Below are 14,391 nucleotides of genomic sequence, written 5' to 3' on the forward strand. Positions count from 1 at the left end.
GATGACCGCCCCATCGCCCAAATACAGAGTCTGGGCAAAATGAGAGCCGAGTGCCCAATACATCACATATAAGACTCTGAACTTTCGACCAAAACTCCTGGATCTTAACACACCCCCAAAAGACATGGGATATGTCTCCATCCTCTGATCGGCATCGCCAGCAGGTGGGTGTGTCTTTAAAACCAAGCCTATACAGTTTAGAGGGGGTTCAATAGAACCAATGTAAAAACTTAAATTGTCATCAGGGCAATAATTAAGAAGCTCAAATCAACTGGAGGTGTTAAAAAATTGGCCTGAAAAAGGACGTGTCTCCATGCATGGTGCGTAGTGGGCTAAAGCACATAACTGGTAATCTGGTAATCAGAAGTTCGCTGTTTCGATAACCACAGCCACCACCATTGTGTCCTTGAGCAAGACATTTAATTCAGGTTGCTCCGGGGGGGACTGTCCCTGTAAGAAGTGCACTGTAAGTCGCTTTGGATAAAAGCATCTGCCAAATGCGTAAATGTAAATGCATGGTGAGGAGAATGGTTCAAGTGGCCAAAGAATCTCCAGGGATCACAGCTGGAGAGTTGCAGAAATTAGTTGTGGCTTGGGGTCAAAATCACCTACATCACCAGTTGTTTGGGTGAGTTTCAAGAAGAAAAGCCTCTGCTCTCATCAAACAACAAACTCAAGCATCTTCAGTTTGCCAGACATTACTGGAGCTTTAAATGGGGCCGAGTTCTGTGGTCAGATAAAACAAAAAAAGAGATTTTTGGCAGCAAACACCAGAGATGGGTTTGGCATACACCGAGATGAAGTACCCAATGCCCACGGTTAAATGTGGTGCTGGATCTCTAATGTTGTGGGGCTGTTTTTCTGCCAGAGGTCCTGGACATCTTGTTTGGATACATGGCATCATGGACTCTATCATATACCAACAGATAAAAAATCTAAACCTGACTGCCTCTGCCAGAACGCTTACAATGGGCTCTGGTTGGCTCTTCCAGCAGGACAATGATCCAAAACAAACATCAAAATCAACACAAAAATGGTTCACTGACCACAAACTCCAGTTTCTACCATAGCCATCCCAGTCCCCAGACCTGAACCCCATATAACACCTGTGGTGGCTCAGTGGTTGAGGCTCAGGGTTACTGACCAGAAGGTTGGGGGTTCAAGCCCCAGCACCAACAAGATGCCACTGTTGGGCCCTTGAGCAAGGCCCTTAACCCTATCTGCTCCAGGGGCGCTGTATCATGGCTGACCCTGCACTCTGACCTCAGCTTAGCTGGGATATGTGAAAACTAATAAATTTCACTGTATATATGCAAAAAAAAAAAAAACTGTGTGTATAATGTTTGACCAAAATAAAGGATTCTATCAGGTTGTTTAAAGTCTTTCCGGAGTGCCTAATCTGCGCATGCGCACCACATAATCCTATCCCGCTCATCTCCATCATGGCGGCGAGGGGCAATGTGCAAGACCCCAACGACAGGCGACTGCGGCCCATTTACGGTAAGATATACACCACACTGCGGGGCTTACACGGATGCAACGTGCCCGGTTGGTGATGTGGGGCCGGGCTGTGCGGTATGGAGGTTATTAAACGAGCTGCAGGAGCTGTGGAGAGCCGACGAGGCCTGTGGAGGTGAAGCCGCGGTGTCAGTTCGGCTGCGGTGCGGGATGACAGTGCGTCCTAGTCCGGCCAAACTCTCACTCTTCTACCGGTGGAAGAAGCATGTTGATATGCCATTTAAACGTACAAACACTGTTTAAATGCCAGAAGTTCCGTATTAATGTCATATGATCTGGCCGACTCATTGGCTGACTGAGATGTCAAAGAGATTAACTGCCTCAATATAAACCAGAATATTGCATTTATGCATTACTTATTTACCTTGAGTTATTCTGTATGGAGAGACTCAGATAGTTAGTTAACATGCCAAATGCTCTACAAATGTTGTTATTACTTGATTCATTACATTAGAGTCATATAACTTGAGATAAACTAATTATGATCGTCTAAAGGTGGTTTATAAGTCTCTTTCTCTATATTACTAAGCTTCAATTTAAATATGTTGATTCAAACATTTTGCAGAAAATGTTTTACGAATGACTTAAAATGCTTAAAACCTTGAAATTGAGTTGGTCCTAATATAGGAACACCACTTAGAAGTTTGCTGGCATTGTTTTTTTTAATCATTAAATATATAAGAATCTTATATGTAGTAGATAAGGGCATATATGTGCTTGTAAATGTATTTGCATGTAGTAAATATTGCTTTCAATTGGTCTGTACAGCAGATGCATGTTGATATCTGCTCATACACTGAAAATAGGTACTGTTGCATCTCTTGTGCATGGCTGTATCACTGCATATGACATTTTCAGTCATGGAAACTGTTTTGAAAAATGGTTGTTGATAGAAACTAGTGTTGAAATTAGTATTTGACTCTTGTCAACCAAGTCTGACAGTGAAAGCTGTGTTGTTCAATGGGTGATATGATATCCATACATCAAGGTGGCAGATGGGCTATATCTCAGTTGCCTCCGCGAGACCATCAACTCGCGCATCTTAGTGGCTTGTTGAGAGCGTTGCCACGGAGACATACCTCGTGTGAAGGCTTCACGCCATCCGCCGCAGCATCCACACACAACTCGCTGCTCTGAGAACGAACCAATATTATAACGACCACGAGGAGGTTACCCCATGTGACTCTACCCTCCCTAGCAACCAATTTGGTTGCTTAGGAGACCTGGCTGGAGTCACTCAGCACACCCTGGATTCAAACTAGTGACTCCAAGGGTGGTAGACAGCGCTACCACCGAGCTACCCAAGCCCCCATAGATATTGACACTAGTTAAATTGAAGTAGGCCTTTTTGACATAAAAGAGTGTTTTTCTAAGGTTATCTAGGTTATCTAAAATTGCCCTTTTAAAGGGGGGAAAATGCCCTTGAAAATCAATTCGGGAGGCAAATATTGCCACTTAATTGACATTTTGAATTTTGTCATGTTTGATTCAAAATATTCACAGTTATGAGTATATGTGATGCACTGTAAACATTTTTTAATTTTAACGGTAAAAGACTGTAAAAATGCTACAGAAAAACACATGAATTGATTAACGAATAGTAACTGTAAAATATAATTTTTTTTTAAATACATTTCTTGCATGTATAAAGTATGATTTTCCTGTATAATTAATGGTAAAAATGTAGATAGTTTAAGAAGAGTGTACATGTACTTTTTACAGTAAATTGTTGTTAAAATTACAGTAAAAAACAGTAACCGGGCATTTCCACAATTCCTGCATGACCCATCATATTTCATAATATTTTATGGGAATAGTTATGTTTCTTCATATTTTTAATATCAGTTATGTGCATTGGGGTGTTCTGTGTTATGTTTAATGTAGTTTAGTTAATGGTTATTACATTATTTTAATTTCACATGTGTTACCCTGATGGTGTTTATTATTTGTGTGAGCACTGTCTCTACGTGTTTATTGTTGACTTTGTCATCATGTGCTCTTCTTTCATTTTTAGGTGGATTAACAATACCTTAAAAGCTGTTTCATAAGGTTAATATATCACGTTTATGGTGTTTTTTTACTGTAAATTTTAACAAAATTAATCTTTTTACAGTGCCAGTGTGGTCATGTATATTACAACAGTTTTAATCTGTAAAATTTACAGGTTTTTTACATAATTATTCTGGCAACCACAGCTGCCAGTTTTTGTTTTTGTGTGAAAACAATAGGATTTTTGTCAATTGTGTTTCTTTATTAGAGATTGTTCTTTTAATAATGGACATCAATACTGAGAGCTGTTCTCTTGTAGAAAGTCCAAATATACTGTCTGGCCCAGTTCATTTCGGCATCTAGCTGTCATGAGAAATGGTCCTGTGTTCTTTTAGCAGAGACTCATGGGAAGGGTGGGGGTAGGCATTAAGCAGACGTTGCGAGAATGTTCTCACAGTCAGGGGTCTTTCAGAGAGGAGCACGTTTGAGTGATGCAATGCTGCATTGTGTCTCTACAGATGAGACTGTTATTTTTACACTCATGCTTGGGCATTACTGCATGTACAAGTTACCCAAGTGGCCTATTTTTAAGGGATTGCATTATACACCTCTATCGCAATAGTCCACTTAAAAAATTATAGTCAAGGTTTCTTTTTCCCTAAACTGTCAAAATTTTGACGTCCTTTTCCCACCATCCCACTGACACTTATTTAAACAGGCAGTGGTCCATTTAGGTTCAACTGGCTATTTTTCTTGATTAGTTTGATGGAAATGTTGGTAATGTTTTTCTGTTTTTTTTTCTCCAGATTACCTGGACAATGGCAATAACAAGATGGCAATCCAGCAGGCCGACAAACTGCTCAAGAAGCACAAAGATCTTCACTGCGCAAAGGTGTGCAAGTTTATTGAAAAGGCTAGTTCACCCAAAAATGTATATTTGGTCATCGTTTACTACTTCATGTTGTTCCAAACCTGTATGGCTTTCTTTGTGGAACACAAAAGGAGATGTTTGGCAGAATTACACCCTCATGGCCTATTCACACCAAAATTGTGCCGTTTTTGCGAGACAAATTTCGGGCATCAGTCTATTTATGGGGCTTTTCCACTGCACGGTACAACTCGACTCTGCTCGCTTTTTGGGGGGTTTTCCACTGTGGATAGTACCTGGTACCTGGTACTTTTTTAGTACCACCTCGGTCGAGGTTTCAAGCGAGCCGAGCCGATACTAAATGTAACATCAAAACCCTGCAGATCACTGATTGGTCAGAGAGAATCTTCACTAACAGCGTCACTGTATTTGCAACATGGGACATCAACCCGCTATTTTTAAAGTTAGCCACAGTGATAGCAGTATCATTTGTTCACGCGACTTTCGAATTGTACAAAGAAATGGCTGTGTGCAAAACCACACCGTGGTCAATAAATGAGGTACAGACGTTCCTCTTGTTAGCAACGAACGAAACGTTGTCTTTTAGGAAGTGTCTCAGCTGTTGACCGCACACGGCTACCACCGGACCTACCAACAGTGTAGGGAAAAGTAAAAAAACTTAAATTGACTACAGAAACATCAAGGAAATGTGGAAGTGGTTCGACCAAATGGATTCTATCTAGACTGGTGAGCAATGGGAGGGAGAGCGCCCTGGACTCAGCCACAACATTTTTGGGATGGAGGATGGTACGTTTTGTTACGTTAACTCTATACTCTGCTTGAAAGCTTCACTTTATTTAGTTTAGCAGCTACTGGAAAGCGTCTAAAACAAACAGGACAATTGAACTGTTACACTTGTGTAAAATCACCACGCAACAACTGCTTCATGCAGCACAATGAGCTAGTAGCTAACAGCTAGCGGTCGTGTCATTGTTTATGGTCAGTAATGTTTGTGTCACGTTTAAGGTGATGTCACGGCAGTAGAGGCGGTGCAACTATGACGATCAGCCTATAATCCCACCCACGTTGAGGCGGCACTAAACTGCAGTGGAAAAGCAAGCTCCGAAAAGTAAAGCGTGTCGAATCGATCCGTAACGTGCAGTGGAAAAGTGCCATTAGACTGAGACTGAAATAAATTAAATGAATAACTATTGCACCCCTGTTCAGTAGGGGGTGCTGTTGGTGGTCTACTACTTTCCTGCCCGCAGTGCCCGCATCCTTCACCATGCAACTATCAGAGATAAATGTATTGAACGCTGTTAAAGATTTTTACTTTGGCTAATTTGGCGTAACTGTTTCATAATGTTCTTTCTATGATTTTGATGCATTTTGAGGAATATAGAATCTGTGTTTTTATGTGAGTGAGATGAGTAAAGAGCGCTGTTGCATAAATATATATGTCCTGTCTTTAATATTTGCATATGTATTTTGCTATACGTATATTCCAAACGGACTCCTGAACTCAACTTCTCATTTTATAATACCTGGATTATATAACACAAGGTACAATGATAGAAATACATGTGGATTTATGTACATTAAGATTAACAGGTGTAGTATCACTACGATGCATAATATTAAAGGTAATATAAAAGAAAACCAGGGTTCACTGTCTTTTCTTTATTACATTTTTTCCATAGTTGTATTGAATTGAGGGTTACAAGAGCACCATTAAAGGAATATTTTGATATATTATCCTTGCAATAAAAATAGCTGTGAGGTTATTCAATTTGTTTGTTTACACTCGTAATAAAACATTGCATGCAAAACGTTTTTTTATGGTGATATATTACTCTGAGCTTAATTGGGGGCAGAGCCAGGAGTTTTTCAAAGGGGTGGCCAGGCGATCAGTCTGTGGTGGCACAGAAATGTTTGGGCAGCATTTTTATATCGTCGGACTGGGGGGGTACAGAGATGATTTCACCTCTAAAGAACTAAATTGTGCCAAAAAATTACCAAAAAAATTTGTAAAACAGCAATTGCGAGTGGAGTGGCCAGGCTTCGGTCCATGGTGCCCACGGCTAGCCCTGGCCACCCTCTAGCTTACTCCAAACGAATTGGCGAGCCTCACTGTTATTTTTAACACCAGTAAAATATAGCAGACAAGGTGATATACATATTAAATAATGTACAGTTAGACAATCAAAGGACAGTCAGTTTTCACCTTAGTCCAAGACTGCTCTCCCTAAAAAACTCATTGGATTGTCGGAGGTGTGACTTGGTGTGAATAGACCTTCAGACAGTCACCATTCACTTTCATTGTATTGAAAAAAAAAATGATACAGTGTAAGTGACATTCTGCCTAGAGGTCTGCACAGGCCTTAAAATGAACCCGACGCATACCCAAGAATGAATGGTAGTGTCAGATTTTAAGCCCGAAGCTGAAATCGGCCACCCTCATTCTCCTGGCAAGTATTGTTTGAATAGGCTGTACTTTAGTAAGCATCATAGGCAACATTTGTTACAGTATTATAACCGTAACAACGCACTGTGTCCAATGGGCACACTTGAGCAAAAGGATAAAAAAATTGGTTTACCGGTTTTCCAAGCGCTGAAATTTTGTTTGGTGCAGAACAATCTTGAATATTGTCTAACAATGTAACAGTCACATAAGGACCTGTGACCTGCTCTAAAAACAAGCCAGACGCAGCGCAGAGAATTAATCAGAACACAGGCATCTCTTAAGTTATTTTTAACCTAAAAAATGCTTGTGAGCGGCACTTAACGCCGGGCCCGTGTTGGGTTGCTAATCTCTGATTCTGCCTCGGTCATCTTATCATCTGTTGTGTTCCATGGAAGAAAGAAACAATTGGTTTGAAACATCACGAGGGTGAGTAAATTATGTCAGAATTCACATTTTCGGGTAAACTATCCCTTGCAAATGCTGCAAAACACTCGAGGATCCCACATCATCTGGAAAAAGTGGTTGCCATTTTATTAGCAAATGCATTCTGGTCAACTCAGGCTGTGTTGTGCAGGCATTGGTTCCATTGTCACTGTCTCTGTAAAAAAAGGCTTGTTGTCGGCGAACAACTGCTGAAACCATTGCTGTACTTCACATGATGCTTTAGACTGCAGTGACACAAAGCCATTTTGGTGGCCATATGATGGATTTGACCATAAAGATTGATAAATGATCTCTAGAGTCTCCATACACCACAGTGCTCGTAAACATACACATTTTACATGCTGCTGATGTCACCCTGTGCTCTGTTTCTGCAGGTCCTGAAGGCGATTGGTCTGCAGCGCACAGGCAAACAGGATGAAGCTTTCACGCTGGCGCAGGAAGTGACCGTTCTCGAACCAACAGACGACAATTCCCTTCAGGCATTAACCATCCTCTATAGAGAAATGCACCGGCGTGAGTTTTGAAAACTAAAATAAAGTGTAGTTCAAGTCTCCCAAGAGTAGCACCTTTTTCGACTTCTTTTGGACTTGTGAGATGTCATAGTGGGCGGAATGTCTTGTCGCATGATGCTTTGCGTTGCACCTGGCTGTGCCAAGTTTGTGGTATTTAGTTTGGGATTTTTTTTACTGTTTAATTCTGTAAGTTTGTGTTCTTTCTTCAGCTGAATTAGTGACCAAGTTGTACGAAGCGGCAGTCCGGAAGGTTCCAACGAGCGAGGATTATCACTCACACCTCTTCATGGCCTACGCTCGTGTCGGAGAATACAAGAAAATGCAACAGGTTCTTTGAACATTTCTCTTACATCTCTTGATCTGCGTTTATGTCTGATCTGAAATAAAAATCATTAGAATGTCAAAAACATTTATTACAGGGGGGTTGGGTAGCTCAGCGAGTATTGACGCTGATTACCACCCCTGGAGTCGTGAGTTTGAATCCAGGGCGTGCTGAGTGACTCCAGCCAGGTCTCCTAAGCAACCAAATTGGCCCGGTTGCTAGGGAGGGTAGAGTCACATGGGGTAACCTCCTTGTGGTCGTCAATAGTGGTTCTCGCTCTCAATGGGGCGTGTGGTATCGTGGAGAGTAGCATGAGTCTCCACATGCTGTGAGTCTCTCACATGATAAGATGCGCGGATTGACGGTCTCAGAAGCAGAGGACCACCCGGTTTGAGGCAAGGAACCGCGCCACCACGAGGACCTACTAAGTAGTGGGAATTGGGCATTCCAAATTGGGATTTAAAAATGTAAAAATTCAAAAATTGTATTACATTGAAAGATTATTTTTTAACGCCATTTGAGCTTTTACAGCTTTTATTTTCTTTCGCAGGCTGGAATGGCGCTGTATAAAATTGTTCCCAAAAATCCTTATTACTTCTGGTCTGTTATGAGCTTGGTGATGCAGGTATGAGAATGTTTTGTCTCTTAAATAAACAATATATATATATATATTTATGCCTTTAAGTGGCATGCCTTTGTAAGATGGTCAAATCGAAACCATTTGTAGAATAATATTGATTACCAATTTTTGTACATTAAAATACTCACTGTTTCAAAAGTATTGCCACAAGACATAAACTATATGTGTGTTAACATGATTTTACTCTGATTAAATCACTTACTAGCCGCATCTGTGTAAACTTATAGACAATTTTACAAATTCATTACCATGACGATGGAATGTCAACACACCCTAAAATGACTGTAAAAATGACAATTTAAACAACTTTGCAGCTCAAATAATACATGAGTTTTAACAGAAGAATATTAATGTAAGTGCGTTTATAAAATTATAAGCTTTCTTTGTTTAAACACTCCAAAATGTTGCTGTAATCAACATTATGCCACAAATACTGTCGATTGAGCTTAACTTGTATTGAACCCGGGACATTCCTTTAATTTTGAAATTCGCTTCGAGAAGCATTTTTAAAGGGTCTAGTTGTTTTACTTCATATGGCATCAAGAAAACAGCGTTCCTGCACGAGACGCTGAATAAACTAGTAAACGCAATGACCAAAAAACGTCAGTCTTATGGTGCGTTCATATACAATGTGGTCGAGCGTTTCGCGTGCCGCGATTACATACGAAGTCAATGCAAAGACGCGAATAGATGCAAATTCATGGTGCGAAATCACTTCATTCGCGTGTTTGAGAATATGTGCGAGTGAAATATCCGCATGAAGCATTGTTGCGAAAGCCTATCAGCATTGAGATTGTCCAGATGTCACTGACGTACTGACGTAGTAGCTGGTATAATTGGATAATATCATGCACCCAAACATGATGGCGTTTGGTTTACCGACGTATCAGCAGTCGTTGTGATATCGGCCATGGTTGATGGCGGAATGAGAAGTTGTCACTCGCGGAAGCAAAGCGAGGTGAAAAATTTTATTTGCGTTGTATGTGAACGCACCATAACGCTGTGGTTCTCGAACTGCAGGGTGCGGCAACGATTGGCTAAGTGTGCCATGAAATCTCTGCTCAATTCAGTATTTTAATAGCTACTGATGCAAAGAAAAATACCGCCAGTATCACGCTCTGACTCGATTCGGTAGCCACACTCTGTTTGATTTCAGCTGGCTACTTTCAGACGCTCACAGGCGTATATGTCTGCTCGTGTCCTGTGATGAATGCAGCGGCGTGCATGAACAGCCAAATGGTGATTAGTGGTTCTCGCTCTCAATGGGGCATGTGGTGAGTTGTGTGTGGATCGTGGAGAGTAGCATGAGCCTCCACATGCTGTGAGTCTCCGCGGTGTCATGCACAACGAGTCACGTGATAAGATGCGTGGATTGACGGTCTCAGAAGCGGAGGCAACTGAGACTCGTTCTCCGCCACACGGATTGAGGCGAGTAACCGCGCCACCACGAGGACCTACCAAGTAGTGGGAATTGGGCAGTCCAAATTGGGAGAAAAGTGAATAAATAAAATATAAAATATGTGATAATCTTTATATGGTCATTAACCGGTAACGTTTGTGAATAAAACAAAATATAAATTTCACATACGTGTCATTCTTGTTGTTTTTTTTATCATGCATTTTAATTTATGAGTAAGCGGTTACTCATTTTTGTGGGTTAGAGTACTCGACTACAAAATGACTTGAAAATGCCCATCCCTATTTCGGACCCTGCTGATAATACAGTCGTTAAAAAAAAGAGCCAACATTGTCTTACACATTATCACAGATATATTGTGCCTCTCTGTGTTGCGCTCTGTCGCAGGCCATCTCAGCACAAGACGAGAAGCTCTCTCAGACCATGATCCTGCCGTTAGCCGAGCGCATGGTGGAGAAAATGGTGAAAGAGGAGAAGATCGAGGCAGAGGCTGAGGTATGTGTGGGTGTGTATTGATCATCTATTTCTAACTGCATTCGAAGGAAGAATATGACATGTTCTCCATTGTCTGTTCCAGGTGCAGCTGTATTTTATGATCCTGGAGCGCTTGGGGAAGTATGTGGAGGCGCTGGAGATGGTGCAGGGGCCACTTGGAGGTGAGGAGAATTAATAAACATCTCTACTAGTAACCCGAAGAATGTTCTGCTTTATTTAGAAATGCCTTACATTATGGAGGATACATTATGATTTTCGTGTTGATTTTAATGCTTTTTTTTTCCCCCTCAGAGAAACTGACGAGTGAACTTCTGAGCCGTGAGAACAAATGCATGATGTTGTACCAGCGTCTGGAGCGCTGGCCCGAGTGCAATGCTCTCTCCTGCAAACTGCTCCTGAAAAAGTCAGTCCACTACTGATCTCAGACCACTCCTATTTTTGTTGTTAAGGAATTTGAAAGGATAGCCTGTACCAAGAACAGATTTAAATTAAAGAGAAAATTATTGTTAGTTTAGTACATTTTTTTTTTTTTTTAATAATTAAGCTTTAATAGCAACATTACAAATATTCAAAACCATCTATGTAATACAATATTTATACACTAGGGGGAGCAGAGTACAGGTATATGTAAATCCTTATATAAATCGCAAGTCTTTACTGAGTAATGCAGTTATATATGTAAGATGTCAGTCAGTAGATTACCTCATCATATTTGTATATCTCTGCAGCCCTGATGACTGGCAATTCTACTTGATGTATTTTGACTCTTTGTTTCACCTGATGGATCAGAGCTGGATGCCCTCACAGGAAGGAGCACAGTAAGTGAAAATAGGGAAATATCAATGGAGATGATTTCATGCACATACGTATTTAATTGTATTTGTTTTGTATTTGGAGTTATTTCAGTGAAACTCAGCAGAAATTCATATAAATATATATATATATATTTCTTTAAATTATCATGTTCCAAATGCTGTGACTTGATTCCTGTGTACTGCCAAAACAAATTAATTACCCAGGTACAGTTGACGTGTTGGAGAACAACAAACTTTTTTTGTTTTTTGACATACCTTATTTACATCCTTATTTACAAGGTGTATTATGTAAAAAAAATATATATATATATATATATATATATGTTTTTTATTGTATTTTATTTATTATTATTTTTTCTTTTTTTTGGTCAAAATCATCCCCCCATTTCAATATGTTTTCTGTTAAAAAATTCCATAAAATTGACCATTTTTTTTAATTATTATTATTATTATTATTATTATTTTAACCCTCCTATTGTGTTGAAAAATGACACCTCTCTTTGGTATTTATGGTCATTTTTGACCGGAAGTGTTATATATGTGTAACCCTCATTTTTTATTATGATAATGATAAAAATAAATCTTCCCTGAATTGGGAACGATAAAATTATGCATTTCTTTTGTGATTTTATGCTATGTGATCTTAATTAAATGTGAAATGATACATTTTACCATTAATTTGCATAAACAAATAAGCACATTTTTGAAGGAAAAAAAATTAAAAACCTATAATTCGAAACGTGAAGAAAATATGAGAAGGTGACATAAATCGGTGACAGATTGATGCCATCTGGTGAACAAACTATAAATAACATGAGTTGAAAACCATGTCATGTGATGGCTGTAGCCACATACTGTGTAGCCTGATGGCTTGTTGTAACATCATGTAACACATATCATAAGATATGCATTTGGATATATATTTAAATATTATCAAACTGTTATTTGTCAAAGTTTAGCATTTTAATATGGATCTGAAGTGTCAATTTGGCAGTTAATGTCACTATGCTTGCAATCAAACCTGACCATGGTGTTACAAAGAGAAGACACAGAATAAGCATTTTTCTACCAATAATTTATTTCAAACTACAAATTTAAGAACTCAAAGTAAATCCTTAATAATGAGTCAGAGTAAACAGGGCAGTAGTGGCTCTGGGTTACTTACCAGAAGGTCAGGGGTTCAAGCCCCAACACCACCAAGACACCCCTGTTGGGCCCTTGAGCAAGGCCCTTGAACCTATCTGCTCCAGGGGCGCTGTATCATGGCTGATACTGATAGTGTGTGTGTGTGTGTGTGTGTGTGTGTGTGTGTGCACGCGTGTGCGTGCTGCATTGCAAGTGTGTTATCGTCTCATCCATTAATTTCTGTGTGTGTGTGTTTAGCATTGTGACGGATTTATTTATTGACAAATGTAAAAAATCTGTGTTCGAGTCTCACAAGTTAATTTTTGTGTTTGTTTGTGTGTGTATGTTTTGCACTGAGGATGTTTAGAGTTTCACTCTGTAATTTCTTGTCTTTTTTTCCACATTGTGGCTGATTTACTGATTGTATTTGACAGATACAAAAAAAATGTCCTCTCTTCTTTGGTCTGTCCCATTCAGTTTCAATGGTTGCGCAATAATGACCGCGAATACCAAAGATGTCGTTTTGTTTTGTTTTTTACGATCACTTAGATTATCAAGCCCAATTATTTGTTTATTTTATATTCAGACGGCAAATGGAGAAAAAGTTACCAAGTCTTGTACTTTGTAAAGGAAACCATTTTATTAAATGAGGAAAATGTATTTGTCTTAGGAGGGTTAATCTTAAACTGAGAATCTCATAATATTATTATTATTGTTATTATTATTAGAGCTGCAAGCAATTATATTGTTTGCCACTTTGATGGAAAATCTGTAAAAACTGCCTTCAGGGTGCAAGTGGTTAAAATAATAGGTGAAATTATACACATGGGTACCAAATTTCAAGTCAGTTGGATCTATGGTTCAAGAGAAGAAGATTTTTTTAAGTTTTCCCAAATGTTCTGTACAGGAAAATCCATCATGGTGGAAATTAAGGGTCATTGAGGCATTTTTGTTCCCCATGAGAAATGAGGCATGTACACCAATTTTCAGGAGAATTGGACAAATGGGGTGGAAATGACATCACTTTGAAAACAATGTACTTGTGCGTGGTCTGTAGCGCCCCCTATGGGTGAATGTGGGCCATTCTTGGTGTGGGGGTACCCGTTGGCCTGTAGTATCAATGTGCCAAATTAGAAACATTTTGACCTGTGACTTTTTGAGATGTTGGGGCGAAGGAGAATAATAATAATAATAATAATAAAACCGTCAATAACAATACATTTCTGTTCTGTAGTTCTGCAGAAGGGGAGGTGCACTCGTCCGTGTCCCAGGCCATCAGTTTCATAGAGGAGCGACTGGACACAGAGGAGGCGAAAGAGTCCAAACATCTGAGAGGACCCTATCTGGCCCGTCTGGAGCTCATTAAACGCCTCAGAGAACACAGCTGTCCTGAAGCACAGCAGCTAGGTACAAGATTGGTTGAGATCTGTTAAACGTGTGACCGGCTGTATATGTTTCTCACGTGTTTACCTGTTCTGATGCAGGGGAACCTCTGGAGCTCATGTTCCAGTTCTTTGTGAAATTTGGAGACAAGCCGTGTTGCATCACAGACCTAAAGATCTTTCTAGATCTTTTAAATCCTGACCAACATGTGCAGGCAAGTGGAAGAATACAGCAGAAACCCACCTTAAAAACCAACAAACTCAATTTCACCACTAATTTTTGCATCGAAGATATTAAAACGAAATGATGCGTCCCGATAAATCCTTTCACACCGATACCAAAATTCAGTGAAAACCGTCAAAAACAGAAATGGAAAATGCTTCACTCCAAAATAAAACC

The 14,391-nt window shown here is 39.8% G+C and overlaps 1 protein-coding gene across 1 annotated transcript in view; it reads left to right on the forward strand.

Moving 5' to 3' along the window:
- Window positions 1–1,423: 1,423 nt before the first annotated feature.
- Window positions 1,424–14,391, forward strand: part of LOC127635855 (N-alpha-acetyltransferase 25, NatB auxiliary subunit-like) — a 31,697-nt gene continuing 18,729 nt past the window's right edge. Inside the window, exons 1-11 of the mRNA XM_052116100.1 lie at window positions 1,424–1,500; window positions 4,314–4,399; window positions 7,658–7,796; window positions 8,005–8,123; window positions 8,668–8,742; window positions 10,562–10,669; window positions 10,752–10,830; window positions 10,961–11,072; window positions 11,398–11,487; window positions 13,844–14,016; window positions 14,094–14,206. Of these exons, the coding sequence (XP_051972060.1) occupies window positions 1,443–1,500; window positions 4,314–4,399; window positions 7,658–7,796; window positions 8,005–8,123; window positions 8,668–8,742; window positions 10,562–10,669; window positions 10,752–10,830; window positions 10,961–11,072; window positions 11,398–11,487; window positions 13,844–14,016; window positions 14,094–14,206 (1,152 nt within the window). The 5' untranslated portion in view covers window positions 1,424–1,442. The remainder of the gene's footprint in view (window positions 1,501–4,313; window positions 4,400–7,657; window positions 7,797–8,004; window positions 8,124–8,667; window positions 8,743–10,561; window positions 10,670–10,751; window positions 10,831–10,960; window positions 11,073–11,397; window positions 11,488–13,843; window positions 14,017–14,093; window positions 14,207–14,391) is intronic.

The sequence above is a fragment of the Xyrauchen texanus genome, chromosome 43 (genome assembly GCF_025860055.1).
Source record: "Xyrauchen texanus isolate HMW12.3.18 chromosome 43, RBS_HiC_50CHRs, whole genome shotgun sequence".
Lineage (NCBI taxonomy): Eukaryota > Metazoa > Chordata > Actinopteri > Cypriniformes > Catostomidae > Xyrauchen > Xyrauchen texanus.